This window comes from Podarcis pityusensis (assembly GCF_964106645.2).
Source record: "Podarcis pityusensis genome assembly, chromosome: 6".
Taxonomy (NCBI): domain Eukaryota; kingdom Metazoa; phylum Chordata; class Lepidosauria; order Squamata; family Lacertidae; genus Podarcis; species Podarcis pityusensis.
Window position 1 is genome coordinate 65,112,815 of NC_138030.1, and position 24,530 is coordinate 65,137,344.

At 42.7% G+C, this 24,530-nt stretch overlaps 1 protein-coding gene across 1 annotated transcript in view; it reads left to right on the top strand.

Moving 5' to 3' along the window:
• Positions 1–14,219: 14,219 nt before the first annotated feature.
• The window catches only part of LOC308478862 (serine/threonine-protein kinase TNNI3K), a 158,133-nt gene continuing 147,822 nt past the window's right edge, over positions 14,220–24,530 (top strand). The window contains exons 1-5 of the mRNA XM_081008981.1: positions 14,220–14,350; positions 14,884–14,992; positions 19,960–20,045; positions 20,767–20,864; positions 22,738–22,848. Of these exons, the coding sequence (XP_080865107.1) occupies positions 14,311–14,350; positions 14,884–14,992; positions 19,960–20,045; positions 20,767–20,864; positions 22,738–22,848 (444 nt within the window). The 5' untranslated portion in view covers positions 14,220–14,310. The remainder of the gene's footprint in view (positions 14,351–14,883; positions 14,993–19,959; positions 20,046–20,766; positions 20,865–22,737; positions 22,849–24,530) is intronic.

The window sequence follows — 24,530 nt, forward strand, 5'->3', positions numbered from 1 at the left end:
ATGAAAATCCTTTTTTGTGCTTGCTCACATGTGCGTGAAGGGAGAGAGCCAGCTTTTCCTTTCTGCTATCAAATCTTCTAGACGACAAGTCCTGGAGGCCTGTTTTGCTGTCTGTTTAGCCCCACGCTGTGCATAGTAAAGTCTTGACGCCGAGAAACAGGGCGAGGAAGCAAAGCAATCTGTTCTTTTCGACCACCTGTATCAATGCTCTCGGCATAGATGTGCAGAGCAAAAAAATGAGCAATAAAAATACATTTTGCATATCCTAGAAGCATTGGAAAGTTGAGATGGAGAAGATGAGATAACTAATCAAACAAGCAGGTCCAAAGGAGCCTATCGGCAGTTGCAGGCTAAGGCCTTTCCCAACATTTTCTTTGGGCCTGAAAATTCCTGCTACACTGTGGGAACCTTAGTGACTTCACAGAGGTTAAGAAAGATGTGCCCTTTCTTAATGCTTGTTAAAAGCACGGTGAGTTTTGTATTCAGCCCTTATTTGGGTCATTTTGAACAGTATTTGGAAAAGCCGAATGTAAATAGTGTAATATGTATAATAAAATATATTGGCAAACATGCAGAGAGATACTTGCCAGCTTCATTTTGTAAACCTTTTGGCAACTCCTGCTGAAAACCCCCATAATAACTGCAAATTTCCTTTTCCCTGAGAAAACAAAGGATGGTCATATATATATATATATATATATATATATATATATATATATATATATAGTTTCTGAGAGCAGAGCCTATTTCCCTACTATAGACAATCATTTTTTTGTTTTAGGAACATAGGAAGCTGTCTTATACTGAGGCAGCTGTCTTATCTAGGGCCAGTATTGAGTACACTGGACCCTTTGGATTGGAACAGCTATTGGCCAGTTGCCAATACCTGCTTTTGGAAAAGGTGGTGAAAAGGGCTGTGGTGGGACAGCTGCGGGTATTCTTGGAGGACACAGGTTATTTAGATCCATTCCAGTCTGGGTTCAGGCCTGGTCATGGAACTGAGTTGGCCTTAGTTGCCCTTTGCCATCAACTGTGGCATCTTCCTGGGCTGGCTCCAGGAAATGGGAATTTGTGGCACTGTATTCCAGCCCTACCTTTAGGAGCAAGTCTAGACAGTAGCACTGGGAGAGAGCTTTTGGGGACCCTGGCAGCTACATTTAGCCATTGGGAGCAGTCATTAGGAGTTTTGGGACAAGGTGCCATCAGTATGCTGAGAATACTAAGCTCTGTTTCTCCATAATCAGGAGAGGCTATGCAATCCCTGGGCCATTTTCTGGACACAGTGGTGAAATGGATGAGGAAAACAAACTGAGCTTGAATCTTGGCAAGACAGAGATACTTTGGGTGAGTGCTTCCTGTGTCCAAGAAATTGTTCCATTGCCTATCCTAGATGTCCTTGCACTCATCCTGGAGGAGCAGGTTCACAATTTGGGGGTGCTTCCATACCCAGCTCTGGAGGCTCAGGTTGCCTCAGTGTCTGGAAGTGTGTGTTTTTTTACCAACAGCGGCTGGCTCAACAGCTATGTCCATTCTTAGATTAGGAAAGCCTTGCCATAGTAGTTCATACATTGGTTAATTCAAGACTGGATTGCAGCAATGTGTCCCCCTGTCCCCCATGCTTGACCCAGAAGCTGCAGTGAGCACTTCTTGTTCAGAGATGGTATATAAATATAATGAGTAAATCAATAACGCAGGCCCAAGTTTGCACTCCTGTTGTCACATTTAAAATACAGTGGTACCTCGGGTTACAGACGCTTCAGGTTACAGATGCTTCAGGTTACAGACTCCGCTAACCCAGAAATAGTACCTCGGGTTAATAACTTTGCTTCAGGATGAGAACAGAAATCGTGCAGCGGCAGCACAGTGGCAGCAGGAGGCCCCATTAGCTAAAGTGATACCTCAAGTTAAGAACAGTTTCAGGTTAAGAACGGACCTCCAGAACGAATTAAGTTCTTAACCTGAGGTACCACTGTAACCGTCTCTGTAAGGTGGCCACAGGCAAATTGAAAATAGAACTTTTAAATTGGCAAAGTGTTTCATAAGTTAAATATTGTGAAATATTACCCATTTAACGTCAACTTGCTACAATCCTTCTGGGATGATAACAGACAATAAACCAGCATGTTCGCTAATTTCAACAATACCTTGAAGTTAGTGATAAGGCATACTCAGAGTAGATTCATTGAAATAGATGGAGTTGCCCATAATTTCAGAGGGGCGACTCAGAATATGATTTTGTTGGATCATCATCCAATAGTTTAAATCTTACCGTTAACCACCCAGAGGACTTTTGTTATTGGGTAGCATATATGGGAATCAAAACAAAATAAATTCCTCAATGTGATTGTGCGTGCTATGACAGGTTGACAAAATATTGGCTGACATTTTTCAGGCGTTTTTCTGCCTTCAGTCGTCTAATTCTTTTAACTGGCCAAGAAAGCAGAATTCTTATTTGGGCCTGTAAAATTCTGGGCAATTGGTAACTTAGTTCAAACCAAGCTCACTATGTGTAGTAAGCAATGCTGCCTCACTTCCTTTCTGCTTCTTGTACTGTGGGACTAATACAGCTGCTCTATCTTACAGCTTTATCACAATTTACTTAAAATCTCAAAGCAGATCTGTTGGTTTCTTTGTTTGAGCTTCGTTCCTTCTCTTTGTCAGGTTTAGTTACTGCTCTTTGATGCTGGTGTCTTCTCAGCTCCATTCTAACCTCTTCTTCAAGATTACATCCTTATGTTTCTGAGCATTGCAGCAGCAAGTACCAATTCAGTAAATCGCCTACAGTTTTTTCTCTTAACACACAACTTGAAATCTTCCAATAGCTTCTGGCAACTCTCCCTGCCCCTTTCTGACCTCACACAACTTCCAGAAGCTTCTCTGTTAAGTTGATTGATATGCCTGCTCTTCCCCCTTCTCCTTATCTCTAAGCAGGCTGCCACACTTATAATCCACGTCACTTTTTCCATCATGTATTTTTTTTATACCTCTGTTGATTGTGACGGATTTCATTTCCTCCCCTTTGCCTGTTTCCTCTGTAAACTCAGTGAATTAACAATTCAGATGGCAAGCCATAATTTTACTTTAAATACAATTCTTAATGAAATACTGGGGTGGGGTTTTTTGGTTTGTGTGTGTGTGTGTTTGCTACTTCTGAGTTAAAACCCTTTCCCTGGAATTATTTCCCCCATTTCGAGGGGAAACATTAGTTACTTGGATAAGTGGGTAACTTGTAATGTCAGAGCCACAGTATCCCACATCACATTTTTATTTTTATTAATACATTGCTATAATACTGCGGGAGGCAGTGGAAGACAGGAGTGCCTGGCGTGCTCTGGTCCATGGGGTCACGAAGAGTCGGACACGACTAAACGACTAAACAACAACAACAACAGAGCTTGGGATCAGACAATGGTGGCCTGTCTCCACGTGTCCCTGTTCGTACACAGAGAGAGGCCCTTTCCTCTGTTTTTACTTGAGCGAGACATGATAGGGAAACAGGGAAACAGCCACCTTAGCTTTGGAATGGGCTTCCCAGTGAGGCATGCCTGGCACCTATTTTAACCTGATTTTGGCCAGATTTCCTTCAAGCCTTTAAATCTAATTTAGCCTGGCTTATCTCTGTTGGTGTTTTATGTTTTCTTTTGCTACTTTTTATCATATTTATCATATTCTTTATTAAATTTTGAAGGCCCACCTGCGAATTTAATTGAAGGGCAGGGGGAAGTCTCTCCGCCCCCCTCTCTCTCTCTCGTGTGTGTGTGTGTGTGTGTGTGTGTATTGCAAACAACCCACTCTGTCCAGCTATGTATTTTGCATTTCAAGTTATTCTTTTCCCCCAACTCATAGAGTCTTTTTCACAGTCCGTTTACATTTGCTACGAGCCACTGTTGTCATGTGTCTTATGTGGTTGAGGGAGAGAAATGTGGGATAGTGATCTTTCATTCTGTTGCATAGTGCTTGTGCGGGGGTTTTGTGTCAGCATCATGTGGGTTCTTCATTCATTCATTCATTCATTTATTATGTTGGCATTGCAAGAGATTGGAACGTCCAGAGCTTGGTTGGCTGCATTCAGTTGGTTGCAGTGTGGTTTGTTTGTACTGGGGGAGGGGGTGCTGTTGAGTCAGATTAGCCATATTGATTCGTATGCTGTTGGAAAGGATATGTCATTGTCTTGTTGTGCTGTATATTGTGTGTGTGTGTGTGTGTGTGTGTGTGTGTGTGTAATGCAGTACACCATGGTTTTGCAGAGATGGTTGTATCTGCCCCCACAGTGAAGCTCGAGAAGTGGCGGTTTGGGTGAAATTGAACTAACCTACCTGTCTATCCTCCCCGTCAAGGGTAACAGGGCAAGAAGTATTTGTGCAACTATAGAAAACCGGAGGGTTGCCAGGGAACTTACATGGTGATTTATTGTAGTGTGAGCTGCCTTTTTGCATCCCTCGTGTTGCGAAGAGCCACAGTGGGGTAGGTTTTATGAATGGGTTCAACAATGTTCGCCCACATTTATGCATGTGCGCACACATACACACAAAAGGTCAACAAATCGGAAGGGAAGAGGTATGTTAAGTGCATTTTTCAACACAGATGATCTTGCCGTAGGAAAACCAGTCTCACATCTGAGAAGTTGACAACAGCTCAGCAGCACTGATGGGTTAAATTCACATGAGATCTGAGCCTTTGATCTATGGTTCAAGGAAACATGAACTGGTAACTTAGCTGAATTTTAAGTGCTAATGCTATGAACATTACGTTTGCAATCCTATACAAGTCTTCTCAGACGTAAGTCATATTTAGCTCAATGGCATTTGGATATGGATGTACTATAGGATTTCTGCCTTAATCACAAAGATGACTTTAAGACCAGTAAGAGTTGCAATTCTTATCTACTAATGTAATAAATGTGGCAAGCCGCACTTAAAGTTGATGTGGTGAACAAACATTGGTTCTCTGATTAAATCTGTGGCCACCTCTTTGATGTGCCTCGGAAAATAAATGTCTGAGGTCAGTATTTCTAAATTCCCTCCTGACATTCCTTGGTGCCAACTGCAACATGATGTAATGTCTCGCAAACATTATTTAATACCAAAGTTGACCTTCTCCTTCACTATGTATCATCACCAGTCTTGTACTTTGGGTCTTCCTTCCTCTCCCTACTCACCCTCCTGTCCTGAAAGATGTTTCTGTTCTGTAAAAATTCAAAGGGGGGTTGGTGGCTAGAAGAGTAGGGAAAGATGAGTAAAGCCCCAGGGACATAAGAAATAAGAAAAGTAGGATATTATTTTATAGAGGACTAAAAATGGTTTCAAAATCAAGCACATAGCACAACACACACACTAAGAAAAAACTTGTAGCCATTGCTGTTGGTGGATAACCTCATTGTACCCACAAAGTTGGTTATTGGTGAAAGCTCACGTTAAAGAATAATATTGCATTTTGCTCTCACTCTTCTAGCTAGTAATACCTTCCAGGGGCATGTGGTGTGTATAGCGAGCTTTGGTTACTAACTCTTCATGTTTGGATAAGCGAATTTCCATATAACAAGCATTTAGATAGCAGGACCTGCATGTATTATCAAAAATCAAGTGACATAAGCAAAATAGAGACAATATTAGGAAAGTAGATGTCTTGCCACAGTGGCACCTTGTTGTGCTGACAATGTATATGACAGGATGATTTGGTTCTTTTGGAATGCTCATGGCTTGTTAGGCAGATACTGCATTTATGTACAGTTCATACAAGACTACATGGGCTCCATTCATACTGAAGTGTTATTATGCAGCCGTGTACAGCTTCAAATAAAGCCTAGACGAGTGTTTTATTCATGTCAGCTTCCTTTATTTAATTAGCTCTGTTCTGTCATGAAATAACAGTGCTCATAATGAACATCATCCTAGTGATTTCCCTGAATGGCTTTGAGAACATGCTCCAATAAACATAGATTTAGACATGCTAGAGTTTAATACAATGACCCTGGAGAGGGGAGGATTTTATTTCAGTAACCTCTTAGGCAGGAAATTGGAATATGAAAAACCGGCCACTTATGCAGACAACATCAGGAATTGTAGATGAGAAAAACAGGTTAAAGCTGGATAGACAAGTGCTAGCAGGACAGAGAAAACTGAGGGGGCTGGTTGTCGGAAAGCTCTGGAAATAATTTGGATATCAAAGGAAAATCTGTTGACTTGGAGAGGGAATATATGTGTCACAGAAAAGCTTGCTAGTTCCCTTCTCTCCCTGTTTCTCAGCCTCCAACTAACAGACACAGCACTAGTTTTTCTGCCAGCTTAGTGGATGGCATGTGGAAGATTAATCCCTGTGCAAATGCCATTCTCATGGAGCAGTAACAAAAATAGCAGGAAGGCCATTTTGTACACTTATTTTAATCAGTCAGCACCGTGGAGATGTTGTAGGCACCTGTTTAGTTATATGAGGTATTGATTCTGTGTATTTTAGTTCCATAATAATGTGTTTCATTTTAAAGGTCTTTGATGCACCAGATTATAATTGGGACAGTATCAAAATGAAGCTGTAATCACATCTTATCCATGCAAATGATGGATAGAGTATCTGAGTAGAAAGGATTTACATTAGGATAAAGGTAATGTTACAAGACCCCATTCTCTGTTGACGTTGTGTGAAGCATTGTTTTAACCAAAGTGAAAGTACAAAGGAAGAAATTCAGCATCTGGCTTGTTTATAAAATTTGGTCTGCCAGCTATATATTTTCAAAAACAAATGAAGCTTTTAAAACATTGATCAAACAATGGTTTATAGTCCTTAAACTCCTTTTTGAAGATATTTTCAAGAACAAATATTGCTAATAAATATTTATTAAAAAATGGCCTAGTTTTTAATTGAAATGTGCATTAACTGTTTCCTGAAAAGATCTCGAACAGTGGGGGAGCATGCTGCTTCGGGGCTGCCTGTGAGAATACCCAAGACAATTGTGATGACCTCATTTCCATTCTCCTTATCTTCTTATAATAATTGCCTTGATGACCAAAGTAGGCCAAAGGCCTCTCTAGTTTAGCAGTCATTATCCTACAGTATCTAGGCAGTATCTAGGCAGAGGATAGCAGAGGAGGAAGAGTCTGATGCTGACACCCCTTTCTTTACAATTGCCTACAGGATCAAAAAGATGTACTCTTCTTGAATGTGGAGATTTATATTTTGGCTATCAGGGCTTATTCCTTTTTCTGAAAGTCATCTGGTTAAGTTAGTGATCCTCCTAAGAACTTATGGCAATTAGCTTCAACTGATTGGCGCTGAGAGCAAACCCCTTTGAAGTGGTCACCTGCTGCCACCATGATGTCATGTTATTAGCAAGTGGGCAGCACTGTGGGGGAGATGCAGCCCTTTGACCAGTTTCCCATTGCTCCTTTAGACTTTAATAAGTAGACCCAGAACATGGGTTTTAAGCTAAGAGGTAGCCAGTTCAATTCTTTTTACTACCAGTGTGATGTACACCTCTCAGCATTCAAACTGCTATGTTCTGTGCCACCAGCAGCTTCTTAATGAGCTACCAAACCATTTCAGTAACCCAATATGCAAGCACAACAGTAGCTTCAGTTATGGTTGTCATCCATCTGTGATCTCCCTGGGGCACAAGCCTGGGCAGTATGTAGGGAGGTCATGGGCTGCCCAGACAATCAGACTCCTCTCTTGGCCTCACCGATCCATAGGAAAGCATAGCAACATGTTTGGCACCAGCTTGGCTGCAGGAGTTGCTGGAAGGAGGTGTACAAGAGGCCATCCAACTGTTTTAGGGACCCCACTGGATTGTGTAGGGTTTACTCCTTGGCCTTTTCTTCTCCTGAAGATATCCCACAAGGCAGCAGAGGTTTAGGATCAGGGTTTTCCTTCTGCTAGATGGGTACCTTCCCAGGTTGACGAGACTCACCTGCCCCTTGCTTCCCTCTACAGTTTGGTCTCATCCACTCAATCCGCCACAGCCTGTCTTCGTTTGCAGGGGAAGTCCCTAACTCACAGCCAATTTGATACCCATTGGCTACCAACACCTGGTTTAGCTGGTCGGTCAAAACCGTTCCCGGGGTGTGGCCTCTGTCGCATGCTGACAGCTTCTAGGAGCCACAAGTGAGAGCTTAGTACAGGGTGGGGGCCAAAGGTGGACCAACCACCCCAGAAGGAGCACAAAGTGCCCCTTACCAGAGGTACTATTCCTCCCTAACACCCCATGCACCCCAACAAGACATAATTCCAGCTGGAAGCAAAAGTCTTCCAGCTGAAACAGTTTCTCCTGCAGTACAAACAACAGAACCATAACCATTTAAGGGGTGCCACTCCTCTGCCTAAAGCACATCATGTAACTTTCTCAGCTTCATGCCTTCAAAAAAATGTAAAGTTATACTCTGTCATATATATAATATAAACACAATCCTTATTGTATCTGGCTTTCCCAGGATAGTATAAGCATATTGGACAAGAGCCAGTGATATACCACTGGGGGGAATTCTTGCAGTGGGGCAATTCTGCAAACTCTTGTACAAGACCTAGTGAAAGACTCTGTGCAATACAGACAAGCTCACATCTTGCAATGTTTCACAGGACCTTCAGACATGACCTTGTGCTTGTAGATTTTAACAATGGCTTGTGCTAAAAACAACAACAACAACAACAGGATTTCAGTTGTCTAGTCTCTTGTAAGGATCATGTGTAATGTCTGGAATTGCCCTTCTCTTTATGGCTTCCTCCAGCACCTCTGAACCCAACCCACTTTCAGCAGTATCAGACTGGAAATGAGAGCAGATACTCCAAGCATATATTAATACACAGCAAATAACTAAAAGCTCAAACGTTGTTCTGGGCTGCTCAGCAAATTGACTACCAGTGAGGTTAGACAGCCCTGTTGTGGACCTAGCTAGAGAGAACAAGGTCAAGAGCAATGTTGAGCTAAGCCGAAAAATGCTTGTCTTGAGGTGATGCAAATGCATGGTGTAGAAAGCTTTGGATCAAAGGCTGGCAGCCTCTGGATAACAGAATACAGACTGTGCATGTTAGACTTGTCAATAAATGTGCCAAGGTGAAAAGAACCTCCCGACTCCTGTGATCTTCTCTGGAGTCTGAGATGTGGAATGGAACAGTTGCCGGGGGCAACAGTCCTGGCCTTGGCAACAGTTGCATCAGTACAAATGCACTTTAATATGTTTATTAAGCTAATACAATCAGTGAAAATAGACAGGCATTATGCCTGTCTATTCAAGTTGCCTAGCAACAAGGTGTTGGGTATACGTTCCATATCCTCTCTCTCGCTCTCCCTTTCAAATGTTTCAAAAAGCAACTAAAAGGATTCCCCCCCCCCTTTCTTAAAAAATATATGTTACCCTTAGTTTATGAGCAATAAAGTACTAAAATACTGGTGCACTTGTTTTGTGAATCACATGCTGTTAAAGAAGCAAGGGCCTGTTTACCTTTAGAAGCAGTATAATACTGAAAGCACATATTTATCTTGGTTGGAAACTCTGAGGTGAAAGCTTTCCTTGCAAGCTACTCTCAAGGTCAATACCTTCTAACCTTGACCGTTGTCGTTTTAAATATTTAATTATGTATGCCAGCATAAAATAGTAAAGAGACAAACAAAAGATTCATGAATGAAAATATGTGAATGAATAAAATATTGTGAAAAGAAAACGGTTGAGAATGTCAGTCTCCGAACCTGCAAGAGAATGCTGGTAGAATTCCGAACCCAACAAACAAATGGTGGAAAATGCTTGCTTTTAATTCATTGCCCCACCCACTTCATGAGATAGCTAAGTTACTTTCCTCCTCTTATTAAAGTGGAACATGTAACATGCAGAATCTTCACTGCATATCTGCTAGCAGAACCAAATTTACAAGATATTGGCCTGATTCCAAACCATGTCTATGCAGGGCTACAGAGAATACACTCTGCATGTACAGGGTATATGGATTCACAGAATGTTTCTCCTGCTAGATTTGCGGTAGGCAGAAGGTATTTTGAGATCTCTTGGAAGACCTCCAGTAGCTGAGGTACATTTGTCATTTGACATTTGTCAGAAATTTCTGAACACACACCCCACATTGGCAATGGGAACGCTGCTGCTTCCAATAGGCTACTTGTGGGGAAAACTAGGAGAGGATTTAAAATATAAAAATAAAAACAAAGGACTTTATTTTCATTTCTGGTACTGAAAACAAATTCTTGTATAAAAAGGTAATGGTAAAGGGACCCCTGACCAGTAGGTCCAGTCGTGGCCGACTCTGGGGTTGCGGTGCTCATCTTGCTTTATTGGCCGAGGGAGCCAGCGTACAGCTTCCGGGTCATGTGGCCAGCATGACTAAGCTGCTTCTGGTGAACCAGAGCAGCGCACGGAAACGCCGTTTACCTTCCCGCCAGAGCGGTACCTATTTATCTACTTGCACTTTGACGTGCTTGCACTTTGACGTTTGCAGGCGCAGGGACTGAGCAACGGGAGTTCACCCCGCCGCGGGGATTCAAACTGCTGACCTTCTGATCAGCAAGTCCTAGGCTCTGTGGCCACCCGCGTCCCTAAATTCTTGTATAGAGCTGAGCAAATGTTCAGAGGCAACTTATGTCTAACTTATGTCTATTCCCCTAAGACGCAGTTGTGTACCTCATTCCACTTGGTGGACTTCAGGATCCAAGTAAAAAAAGCAAAAAGTAAACACCACAGTCCTGACAACTTCCTACCCCTATACTAGATGGCATCAAGAACTGGCAGGATGACAGGGAGGAGGAAGATGATCCTGACAAGGGGTGTAGCTGGGGCTGGGACACACTGGGACAAGCATGGGATGGGGAAGGAAGCACTCACAGGGTGACAGAAGATGGTGAGGGGATGGGGGTCAGTACACAGGAACCAGCGCAGCAGGACCCATCACCAGAGCCAGAGGAGCCCCTGGCTCTGAGGTGTAGGAAGCAGCAGGAGGGTGCTGTAGGAGGCTGAGACAGGCAAGGCCCCGCAGCCCAGCTCCCTAACTGGCCAGGTGGGTCTCACTAGCTCTGGGAGAAGTGTGATTCCTCAGCTGGAGTAGGCTTGGAATAGGTGAAGGTTGCATGCCACATCAAGCCCAGATGCTGCAATCAGCATGCAAAGTACTAAAGTGAAGCAGAGCTGAGGTGCTGTGTCTGTTCAACTGCCCATGGTGGTGGACCTTAGTTGTGATGCTCCTGGACCTCTATGGGGCTATGCTTCAGGCTTGATTCTGGATTGTATTCTGACTGCTGGACTTCAGACTTGGCCTACCTGGACTATGTTTCCTGTCCTTTGGACCTTGGAATTTGGACTTTAGACTTTGGATTTTGCTTGCATGGATTGGCCCTTGGGCTTTGAACTTTGGACTTGACATGCTGACTTGCTGCCAGGTAAGCCAGGGGTTCAAGACACTTGTTCATCTTTACTGACCTCTGGCAAGGTACAGATGCAGGTGTTGAGTACATTCCAAATCACATTCTCTGTTTGCTTGTGTTGTTCGCTAAACCCATCAGTTTTGATCAATGCATCTCATGAACTGAGGGTCAAACTACGCAAGAAGTGGAGGATCTCTGCTAATATATGCCAGAGTTTTCTTTAAAATTAAAAATCAACCACAATGGCCAAGTTTCAGTGTTATGCCGAGCAATGGTCTAGCATGGTGTCGAATGGAAGCGTTTCCTGGATTTTGCTTCTATTTCCCCACAAACTTGGCTTTGTAATTTCATTCAAAGTGTGTTTCATATTAATGATAGTTTGTTTGAAATAAGCCAACTTGAAAATAGAAGATAAAGAAGTGTGTAAGCCTGAGGCTTGTTTAAGTTATGCTAAACAATAGTTTAGTGTGGACATGGCCTGCCTATGTATATGCTTATGTTATATGGACTGTGGTCTCTGTACTAAAGGAGGATTAGCCACACATGCCAATTTCCTGATCCAATTTGCTTATGCCTCTGAAGCTGTCATGTGACCCACTGGAGAAAATACCCAATATGTCAAATAGCTACTTTGCTTAAAGGAATAAAAGTGGGTGTCAATCTGTTGCAATAAGTTATTTGATCATTTGAGAAGGCCTCTCCTCCTCCCGGAGGGGAGGTGTTATGGGCAGGACGCGATTTCTGCGTCACGCAGGGGGCGTTATGCCCCCTGCCCCACTCACCTGGCTGGCGCACCACGCCCACAGGTAAGCACCCAACCGGGCGGCTTGGTGGGGCCGTGGTTTGCTATTTAAGATACAGCCGCACCAGCTATTCCGCCCATTTCTTCACCTTTTCGCTGAGAGTCACCCACCCACCACTCCCTTAGGGCTTAGGGCTTAGCTTTTCTCTTGACCTTGCTATGGACCTATGGTTGGTCGCCCAGGTTGCCCAGGGGGCCTGGTAGGAATTTTTCCAACTGGCATTAGGCCTTTTGATTTTTTCACCTACCTCGTAGCAATCGTCACAACTTTCTTGGTATTTGGCGGTTAGGCATTGGAATGTGTTGTTGGTGTGTGGAAGGGCAAGGTGTGGCCATCGCCTACCCCTTCAAATTTGGGTATTCCGTTAAAGGAATCCGGCGGTCGTGGATCCTGTCCGATGCCTGTGTGGCGGGGGGCCCTGGCACGACCCTCGGTGACATCAGGGGAGAGCTTATAGTTGGATTAGCATCAACAGGCTCCCCCTACTGGTGGTTAACCCCCTCTTTAGACTCACCCCTCTTCGAGTGGGTGGAGTCAAAGCTTCCATGGTCCAATGCCTAAGCCAATACCTTCTCACTTGCTGGAATCAATAAAGTTGTGGCCTTTTCTTGCCCATTAACCTTATATTCTGTGTCCACGTGTCTTTATTCCACCAAGCGGGGGTCCTCGAACCACAACAGGATTCTGACTATGTCAGCTGGATGTCTACTGAGACAGTTTTACTAGATACAAAGTAATTTGTACCTACAAAGTAATTACTACGGTTTACCAGCTTCCATTTAAAAACAATGCAGGAATCTTTGAGAATAACCAGAGCTCAAAGTGGGAGAGGATGCCATTCTATTATTTTTTTCAGGTGGGCACAACTAAGTCCTAATATCCCATTTGCTTTTTTCCTCAAGTCATTTGAAACCATCCAACTTCAGGCACTTCAGGGTAGAGCATCACATGGGAGCTCAAGATCCTTTTGGCTAACGTGTTTTTAATAGAAGAGAAAGGGGGAAAGAAGAAAGGGTGGTCAAAGGGTGCTTTACATTAGTATGGTACGCAAAGGGCAGTTCTTTGAAGGGAAGATGAAAGCTAGCAACTAGGTTATTCATTATGAAATAATCAACTGGGAATAATAGGCTTTGCCTGCTGATCAGTGGACTACCTAAATTACTCCAGGCATGTAAAGCTATAGAATCTATGGCATGGGTGTAATGATGGCGGTTACATTGGGCTGTTAATATGGGGGCTGGGGAGGGAATCTACCTGTGCCTTAAAATTGTATGCTTTTTGCCACATTTCCATTTAAACCTATATTTTTAACTCAAAGCTCCCATTTACTACTTATCCTTTTGGGTGGATGGGGAAAACAGATTGGGAAGACTAGAAATGGGGAAAGAGCTCATTTCCCTTCTAGTACTGTAGCTCTGATCCAAGTCTCTTGTGTGTGGATGTGGTGTGGCTGTAACTCTTTTTTTAAAAAAAATGAAATGTCAAGCGATCCAATCACACATCTCCACATCTTGCCTAGTTTGGATCTATCACTGCTTGTGGTTCCTGCAACACACCACCGCAACATGCAAGAATTCTGCCAGACACATGCAGACATCCTCATCAGCAGGCAAAATAAAGTGGAAAGGAAAGGGCTCTCTTGGGAAGTTTGATACCCACTGGACTGGACGACCACTCCAATGGTTTGCAGCTCAGTGAGTCTGTGAAGAAAGCCATACTCTGTGAGTATCAATATAAGAGTATCAATCTCAATATAAGATTGTTTACATGGGGTGCTGTGGGTTTGAACCCCTGAAGCAATGTGTTCTTATACTTGCATTTCCGAACAGGAAGCCAGTTGGAAATGCATTTTTAAATATGCATTTAATAGTGGGGTAAGCAAATATTTCTATAAAAATATTTGCAATCCCCGCCCCCCAGGGAGTATATTTCAACAGTATGATTAGTTACCTTTTCTGTTCTACACTTGAGAGAGTGCATACTGTTTTGCTCTGTGCCATTGTTGCATGACATTCCATTTGGCACACAGTTTATTTTTAGGTACAAGACTATCAAAGTGTTCTTTTTTTTTTTCCTTTGTGGGTCTGTCAGCGCTCTTGAACAAGGAGTAATATTACCACAAGAACTTTGCTGAAACAAAGAAGTCATCTTGAACAAATGGGGAACTATAAATCTAGACCAACTCAAACTTGCACTGGTAATTAATCTTGCTTCTTTTTAAAGGAAATATATTGTAAATGATTCATGAAGAAATCTTCTCTACTTTACTGTGAAGTTCAAGTGAAAGGTGTTTTGTTGTCAGTAATCTAACTGAAAAATATTATGACTGAAATCAGACTTGCTTTTAGATTGAAATCAAGGCTACAGAAAAATAAGCAAACTTCTTCAAATATTGTTGTGTGTTGAGTACATATATATTTGTGGGTTTCCTGAAAAGAACCTATTCCTTCATTCTATTCTCTCAAGACAAGATATCAAATAATATTAAGAACTACCGGTAAATGTCAACAATTAACCTTGTCTACTTTTGTGCTTTTATATTAAAATGTTTTTCTTAATGTTCTAAACAATGTGTAAAAAGAAAATCTGTCCACCCAGCTCAGGTTATTATGTAATAGCACAGAATGACCTGGAGAAGGAAATAAAGTTGAAATTTTATTTCAACTTATTTTAAATGTATTTAAAGCCAAGATTCCTTCTAGACCTTGTTCTTCTTGTTTTTCCTTTTAGATGAATGGAAGAAAAAAGTGAGTGAATCGTATGCTATAATCATTGAAAGATTAGAAGATGACCTCTTAATCAAAGAAAAGGAGTTTGCAGAACTAAAGCATGTCTTCAGGTAAATTATCTACCAGCGTTGTTTATCAACAATAAAGCAAATCTGTCTAGTGCTATGTTTGGTGATACATACTTAGCATCCTGATAACTGTTGTGTGTTTGAGACTGCCATATTAGTTTCACAAATCTGTATGGCCTGATTTGCATATTATGCAAATTTTTGATGGTTTATGCACATGTTCAAGTTTGTGTGGAAAATATACGTGTGTGTGTGTGTGTGTGTGTGTGTGTGTGAAATTGCAGCTTCATGACAGTAAATAGAGCACAAGGGTTCAGTATGCGGTTGAACACTGGGTTTGGACTAGGGAGGGGCTTGCAAAAGCAATTTAGCTAGGTTGACCTTTTGCTATGCCCCGAGGGGTGGTTTTCTTTGGGTGCGTGGGGAGAATCCATGTCAATCACTGACAGTAAGTGACTAGATGGTACAGGGAGTGGTGATAATTAATTTCTGTATCAGCATTTTTATGCACTATTCAACGACTCTGGAGCTTAAGATACACTCTTGTCTGTGGTTTAGAAGAGTGGGAAGGGGGAGGGGTGACTGTACTTGCAGAGAGACCAGGTGTCATGGTGCATCTGCAGCAGCACAACCAGATGCCTTCATCTGCCCCAGCTGCAAAAAAACAAGCCTCTCCCTTATTGGTGTCTATAGCCACAGCAGGTGCTGCAACCTTCCAACAGCTTGACTTCACCCCACAAAGGTGCACTCCTCTATTGTCTCCCAGATGCCAACAAGCACTTAAAGCCTTCAATGGAAAGGGTGCAGAACATTACAACCAGTGCTTGGGGGACGCAGGGTGAATCATTTGGCCTCATTGAGGGGCAGTATTTCAATAAGAGTAGGAAAATGAGAGTACCCCTAAACATTTTTTTAAGGAATAAAGCACTGATTACAACCCTGGAGTTTCTCTTGCTGCTCCCTTCCTAGTTTCAGGAGCTTTGGTCCAGAGCAGAAGACAGCTATGTTCCCCGGTCTCTCAGTACAGCTTCTCCCAAAAAAGAAGACAAAGCTAAACAGTTTGGAGCAGTCACATTTCATAAAATCAGAACTGTAGAGTTGCAAGGGGGCCCAAAATCACCTAGTCCAACCCCCTGCAATGCAGGAATCTCAGCTAAAGCATTCATGAGAGATGGCCATTCAATATCTGCTTAAAATCCTCCAAGGAAGGAGAGTCCACCACCTCTCATGGGAGTCCATTCCACTGTCTAACAGTTCTTACTGTCAGAAAGTTCCTCCTGATGTTTCGTCAAAATCTTTCTTGTAACCTGTAGCCATTGGTTCAAGTCCTACCCACCAGAGCAGGAGAAAACAAGCTCACTCCATCTTTCATGTGACAGCCCTTGAGATATTTGAAGATGGCTATCATCTCTCCTCTCAGTCTCCTCTTTTCCAGGCTGAACATTCCCAGCTCCTTCAACCGTTCCTCATAAGGCTTGACTTCCAGACCCTTTATCATTTGTTGCTCTCTTCTGCACATGCTCCAGCTTGTCAATATCCTTCCTAAATTGTGGTACCCAAAATTGAACATAGTGTTCCAGCTGTGGTTCCAGCAGAATAGAGTGGTATTATTACTTCCCTTGATATGGATGCTATACTTCTGTATGCTCTCTTCTCCATTGCATCCATGCTCAACATAAAAGGTGGCAACCATACTTTCAGACCTTTTAAAAGTATTCCAGCATGCACAAAAAAGTTTTCTCCTCTGCCAAGATTAAAAATGAGATGTGCTGTAGCCCAGAAACTGATAGGTAAGTAATAAGAGCAGACAGAAGTAGTAGTAGTATTTTTAAGCTGAGAATTTTAAGGCATTCCAGGATAAAAATATCACAAAATATGCAAACTTGCCCACAAGCTGTAGGTTGACATCAACCATATTCGCGCAACTGATTTTCTGTGTTGGTTACATGAATGTAATTATGCAGATTGGCTGTTCCACCCAGCTTTCCTCCCTGCTTCATCTGGCCATTGATGCTGAACAATTGCCCTCACCCACTCTGACAGCAATAGCGGAAAAAAATTCCCGAGCCTCAGTGGGATGAAAATCACTCACTGCAAATCTTGTTACTATCTTTTCTTAATTACAGTGCAGCTTTTCAGATTACACTGCAGAATACTCAGAGGAATAGTAAGAGGCTCATTGAAGACAAAAGGGGACAGGTTTTTTGAAACATACCTGCCCTATTGCCAAAGAGGTAATCTTCAAAAAACTATGTGCAAGTAAAAAAAAGAAGGGGGAGAAAAGATTATTCTAAATTCCTTTTTTTAAAAAAAATTCTCCTTCATCCTATAGTATTTCCGGCACACTGCAAGCAGCAGCAATTTTCTAAGTCGACTTTACAATGCATTTTCAAGCCTGCTGATAAAAGCTTGCTAATTATTGCTCCTTTCCCATAACATTATAGCCCTACAACTTGAGAGAAAGAGGTCTGGGGAAGGCATCTGGTCAAATTACTTGTAATATAATAATGTGCATTGTGTATTTATTTTTAGTTGTTGAGGAAGTTGGCAAAGCTCAGTTTATATACCTATTGCCAGTTTTTCTAACTATTTTTATTAATGAATTCTCTTTTGCTTCTCTGACATACAGTGGTAGAAAGGAGGTCAGCAAGCATAGTTAATGAATCATAAAACTGCAGATTCTGTAACTTTTATTTTTTAGTATACCCTGCATTTTCCCAAAAAGATGTTTGCATCAGGTGCAAATGCCACATATCATTTTTTTAATGAGGCAGTATGGCTATTTATCCTGTTTAAGGGACATAGTATTAGAAAACCATTGGCAACAATGGCTTCATTTTAATTATTCACTTCATCCACATATGCCTTTATGAAATCATCAGGTTGTATTAAAATCTACCATGGCATACCAAAAAGTGTAGGAGAAAATGAAAAATATACATTGCGTTTTGCAGTAAGTGGTATTCAGTGGTTGGAGAGTTTGACATGCTCACGTTTGCAATGCAATTAGTACAGAAAGTGTAAAAAAAAAAAGAAATTGCATTTCTCTCTAAGGATTGCTGTGGCTTAAAATGAAACTCTTTTTAATTGCATGTATGAAAAACGGAAATGCTGTACTTCAGCTTAATGGCAACTCATAATGGAAAGCCTGCAAATGATTCTAAATGTGGATTAACAAAATTCAAATCCTACCATTTCAGAAACAAAGCTCGGAAATAATGGTTTGAAATTCCATACATTTTTTGAAAGCATTTTAATGTTTGTATTGCTCTGCAATAACTCAGGAGACCAGGTTACTTGAAAGACTGCCTGCCCCTCTATAGACCATCTATGTGATTTCTCTCTCTCAAGGAGAGCATTCAAACATATGTTTCCCCTCACCAGTGGTTTGCGCACAGTGTGGCACTGTGTACTAGTGGTACAATCCAGGAGAACCATAATGTGTGTGTATATGTTCAGTATTGTAGGTGTTGAATTATTTCTGTTGAAGTATACATGGCAGGGGTAGGTAATCCCAGGCCATACTCTTGTGTGTGTGTGTGTGTGTGTGTGTGAGAGAGAGAGAGAGAGAGAGAGAGAGAGAATGTGGCCCTCTTGGTTTTTCCATCTGGTCATTTGGACCTGAGCTATTTAAATGGCCAGGGAGTGGACCCAAGGGAAGCGTTCCTGTTCTGTCAGCTCCACCCAGCCCGTGTCCAAGCCTGCACCCCAATTTGCAAATCCCAGGTGCAGGTTAGGATCCGGCTCCTGATAGGCAGCCCAGGCTTACACCCACATCTCCTATTCAAAGAGGCCAGAACTGAGAGTCCCACTTTGGGGCCTTAGAAGGGCCTCCGCCGTCCTGCAACGCTGCCACACCAAAAGGGTGAGCGGATTTCCTGTCCATGATGGAGGGCAAGAACTTGGACATGATGCATGTGGTTATGGGAGCAGGGATGCATTTCTCTGCCCACTCACTCTCGGACATCTCCTATGTTTAGTGGAGGAGCTTGTATTCATGTTTGCTTGGACATGAGTAGAACCCTCCACACAATCTGGGATGATCGCATGAAGCATTCCACTCGCATTCAAATGAACATGAGTAAATGCCCAAGGCATGTCTTTTCTGCTCAACACAAGGAAGGTCAGGGACTGTATACCGATGGGATAGTTCAGTCAATAGACCATGACACTCAGGGTCACGGCTTCAAGCCTCATGTTGGGCAAAAAGATTCCTGCATTGCAGGCAGTTGGACTACACGGCCCTTGTGGTCCCTTTCAACTCTACAGTTCTATGACTCTATGAGTCTATGAACAGTGGGATGCACCAGGACTTTGCAGGTGGAGCTTACAAGGGTGATCTTGCAACCCCACCCCACCCACCAGTGTTGGCTTAGGCTTTGAATATTCAAATCTTTACAAGAAAGTGGTGGGGGCAGGGATGGAAGAAGCTTTATCTGAAAGACCCATGAGTGGAAGTGCATGGGAAAGTAGCCAGAGAATGCCCCATTTGAATGATCTATTGTTCAGAAAGGTGGTGAGGTGAAGGGATAGTTGGGAGAGATGGAACAGGGATGGCTTATTATACTTCATGGGGTGGAAGGAGAGGATCCCTCAAAAAACAGGAACAAACCAAATTATTTCATCTGGGCTGTTTTGACAGGAAGACCCTCATATAGATTATGAACCATTCAAGCACAGGCACCCCCTTCGCTTGCAAACAGTGAGCAATGAAACCCTATACATGTCTAGGGTTGTACTGAGTTCAATGAGGCCTACTGCCAGGTAAGTGGGCATAGGATTGCAGCCTAACCTGATATATAAAACTTGATCTTGCCCTTTGCAACCGGATCTCTGATTTTGAAAGTGGTACAGATTAGGTTAGAATCCTGCCCTATTATAATATCATAATTATGAAGTTTCTTCTTTTCCTTTAGAAATTTCTCCAATAAAATTGGGGGGGGGGGGCAGAGAGAGAGATATGCTAAAAGATGAAAACTCTGATAAACTCTAAAATCTTTCCCCCCCAGCTCCGATGAAGCCTTCAGCAAAGTTAATTTAAATTACCGTACAGAAAATGGGCTGTCTCTTCTGCATTTGTGTTGTATTTGTGATGGTAAGTGTTTCAGCTAAGATGCTTTAGAACCCTCTTATTGGCGCATTTAATGATTTTACTTTTTAATAAACCACAGGAACGTTATTACTTTTTAATCTGTTTGCCGCCTTGGTACTTTTCTTGTTGAATCTCATGTAGGCATCAGGTGGAATGTTATAAACAATAACAACAAAGTGGTTTAAATTTTGATTGGATTTAATCTCAGGCTTAGGATACTGCATAATTGTCACTATTTCACCCTAAAGTAGGGAGGGCACTTTTTTTTAATCTAAGGAAGAATTTCTTTTTATTTTTGTAAATTCCTCGTTATTCAGTTCATCAGGAATTGATCATGGTTATAACTAAATGTGCTGGAAGTGAAAAATCAGTTGTTTGGAGCATGCTGCTGCTCAGATAATATAAAAAAATGGGTCCTTAGAAATTGTAATCAGCAAATAATGAGATGGTAGATATTACAAAATAAACATGCATGATGAGTATTATCCTGAAAAAGCCATTTGTTTGTGTTTATGGCACATTGCATTTTTTGTATGGTGTGATAAATAGGAGTGTCCAACTGACTTCCGAGTGGGACGTCTGAGAAAAGATGCATAGAGTTGCGATGTAACTATCCCACAGCAGGCATTACTACCTGTTGAAGTGTTTTGTTTTGCTTTTGCAAACTAATTCACCATATATTTTTATTTTATAATTGCCTCCATTTCCAATATTTATTATGCAGGTAACAAATCACATATTAGGACTCTTATGCTGAAAGGCCTGCGCCCATCCAGGTTGACAAGAAATGGGTTTACTGCTCTGCATTTAGCAGCTTACAAGGTAAATTGAGTTCTAAGTAAGTAATTGCATTAGCGGTCTTGCTCTTTTTCTCCCTTTCAGCCGCTCCCTCTCCAGCAGTTGGGCTTCGGCAGCAAGGCAGGTGCCAAGAGCACTAGAAATAAAGTTGCGTCAGTTCCTTGAGTGCTTGGCTTACTGCCATAGCAGCGCTGGGGAGTGGGCAGAAGGGGGTCTTCCTTCTCTTTCTCCCTCCTGATGTTTTTGAAACTGCAGTGGCTGAGTGGGATAGGGTTGAAGGGAAGGGAGGAGGAATTGATTTCTTCTATGTATTGGATTAAAATCTGAACTGAGAAAGAACTTTGGGGTAGAGGGTAACACTTACTTCATATTGGAAGCCAGCATTATCAGCTGCCAGAATTTGTAATCTGAGTTTGTAACTTAAAAAATGTTGTCACCTCTCTTCATAACTGACACAATTGAAATGCATGCATTTTGCATCTGAGTATCTCTATTTGAATCCAAAATGTATTGTAAAAAGTGGCCTTGAATGAGACTTGTCCTGTGGTTTAATTTTTCTTCATTGGAAATTGTTTGATATGTCTGATAACTGAGTGATATACAACATGAGTATCTGTTGGCAATCACTTTCAATAGGGCAGCTATTTTATTCATTTATTTGTATTTTGACCCCATGATATGAAAACTCATGGCAAGTTATATATCACAGATTAAGCAATAGGTTTCATTTACAGAACCCAGCATTCTTAAGGGAGATATTTGATACTGATTAGTTCTTTCTTGCCATATTTCATTGAGACTCTTTTGCTCCTACACTCAGAAGGATTTTGTTCATAAAGTACATGTGCTGGTCCAGGGGGGAGGTTACCGTGGGGCGAGGTCCAGGACCTGAATCGAGGGTCGACAGACAGCCCTCCACTGGCGAAGCGGGGTCCACAGCGAATGAGCCGGGCAAGGACAGGAACTCTGAGGGAACAGGACTGGGTGCTGGCCGAAACAGCTCTTCAACGATGTTGCTCCCGCAACCTGGGACCAGGCTGACTGGCCTTTATCATCTCTGAGGCCAGGGGCGGTCCCGGCCCCCAGGAGACCCGCCTCTCCTGGCCTTAAGGCAAGCACTCCTCCTGGGAGAAACCAGTTCCCTCCGCCTCTCTGCCCTGAGCCTCTGCAGCTCAGGAGAGGCCGGTGGGTTACTGGACCCAGGGGGAGACTCACTTTCCCCTGACAGGGCTGGGAGAGGCGCACCTGTAGGCAATGCGTCCTCAATCGCCTCCGGAGCCAGAGTTGATTCACCTGGTGCCTGCTCCTGAGGATCCGGCACAGGTGCAGGCGCTTCAGGATCAAGGCCCTGCCCCAGCTCAGCCGGCCCCAGAGGCGGGGACTCCTGTGCAGGCTGGGATTCTTCCGGTTCAGCCTCTGAATCGGATTCCCAGGCCATCACAGTACAGCTGGGGGGGAAATGTGAACAGAACTGTATTCTGCAAAGCACTATATCTGCCACCGAGCTGCAACCCTTTTTAATTAAAGGTAAAGGGGCCCCTGACCATTAGGTCCAGTTGTGGCCGACTCTTTATTGGCTGAGGGAGCCGGCGTACATCTTCCGGGTCATGTGGCCAGCATGACTAAGCCTCTTCTGGTGAACCAGAGCAGTGCACGAAAACGCCATTTACCTTCCCGCCAGAGCGGTACCTATTTATCTACTTGCACTTTGATGTACTTTCGAACTGCTAGGTTGGCAGGAGCAGGGACCGAGCAACGGGAGCTCACCCCATCGCAGGGATTCGAACCGCCGATCGGCAAGTCCTAGACTCTGTGGTTTAACCCACAGCGCCACCCGCGTCCCTAACCCCTTTTAATTATGTTTCTCTAAATAATAAGTTTACTTTCTACATTTCAGGACAATGCAGAACTTTTAACTGCCTTGTTGCACAGTGGAGCTGACATCCAGCAAGTTGGCTATGGAGCACTTACAGCTCTCCATATTGCTACAATTGCTGGTCACCATGAGGTATGTTTTCTCATTTACATGTGTAACTGCAAAAGGGGTTGTGAACTGAGTGCCTAAAGAGCCATTAAAAGTAGGTTTGAAAGAAACATTCTGTTGCAGCCAGTAGAGTAGATTGTGGTGTTTTCTTGGTTGCCATGTGTATGTGTGGTGACCACAACACTTTCTCCAGGTCCCCAAAGTTTGGCAAGCCCTGTACTACAATAGTTAGGTAGTAGGTCAAAGGTAAAACAGGCATGAAAGATATTTCTGGAGAGGCTGAAAGAAGAAGAAAACCTGCCAGTAACTAAGGTTTATCTTTCAATTAGAGGTATTATGCGGCACTTCCAAAATGTTGTAGAGGTTTGTTTAAAAAAGCAAAAAGCAAATCTGAACATTTGGAAATGACAGCTTAAAATCAGTACTACATTCTGATTTCATGCACTGTATAAAAATGTCTTAGAAGTGTTGGGACAAATACTATTATGTGCCTGCTTTTCAGGTCTTTGTATAAAGGTCTGCAGTAAGATGAATACAGTTACTGTATAAAAGGTACTGTATATTGAAACACATTCTGTGCAGGTTTTTACCACAAGAATCCAAATATTTAATTACATTACAATGTCCTTCAGAATCATATACTGAAAATTAGGGTTCCAAAAATTCGCACCTGATCCAGCTGTCTGAAAACTTATTCAACCATTATTTCCTCACTGCTCATAAAAAAGAAGTTACATGTTATTAATTCCATAGTTTTCCAAACTCCTGTTAACCAATCATTCATCCTTTGTATTCCGAAACACCTCCTTCAACAGTCAGCTAACACTATTATTTCTGAAGCAACTGAAAGGATTTCAACATTTGCGATGGCAAATAATTTCAGATTGCAGTATACATTATGTTGCACTGCAGGAAATCGTGATCGGGCTTTATGTGGATTTCCTTTACATCGTTTGACAGTGCATTTCCTTTTGACAATGAACTCCTTCCCATGCCTCAATGTCTGAAAAAACCCTTTAAAAACAAACAAAATGTAACAGGCTTATCAGAGTTGCCGATTAGCCTCCTATGTGAATTCCTCCATTCTCCACTTTCCTTAAACTTTGATAAGAGGAGTACTATTGTGCACTTACATAACTTAGGAATTCCAGTATCCTGGATGAAGCAGATTATGTGGTAGAAACCCATCTTGACCTACCATAATGATCACCTTCCTTGGCATGGCCTGCAAGGTCCTGGCAGTATCCAGAGTCTGGCTGCCATAGCACTTGCCATTGAGTTCAATGTTGGAATGGGCATGGTCAGGCTCACTGCGGTCAATGCCAGCCTTCTCCCTCTCCATCACTCCTTAGAAGAAGAATCTTTCAACAGCAGAGTGCTGAAAAGAGAAGAGCTTTCCCCAGGTCACTGTCCACATTATCTCCAGTGACTCTGGGCCCTACCCTTGATGTACATGTCAAGGACAAGGCCCAAAGGCATTGCTATAAGGAAGAGAATGGAGAGCTGTCTCAGCCAGTGCTCCTATTTACAGTGCTGTGCTGAGCTAGTATGGACATTAGGAGCTGCTCTGCTTCAGCTTCAGCTACCCTGTCTCCCACTGCCTGCTGCTCCAGACTGTCAATCCCCTGGTATGCGTCAAGGGAGGTTCAACCTTACCCAGGGCTTCCGCCAAACCAGTAGCCAGTCCTGCACACTGTGAGTCATTC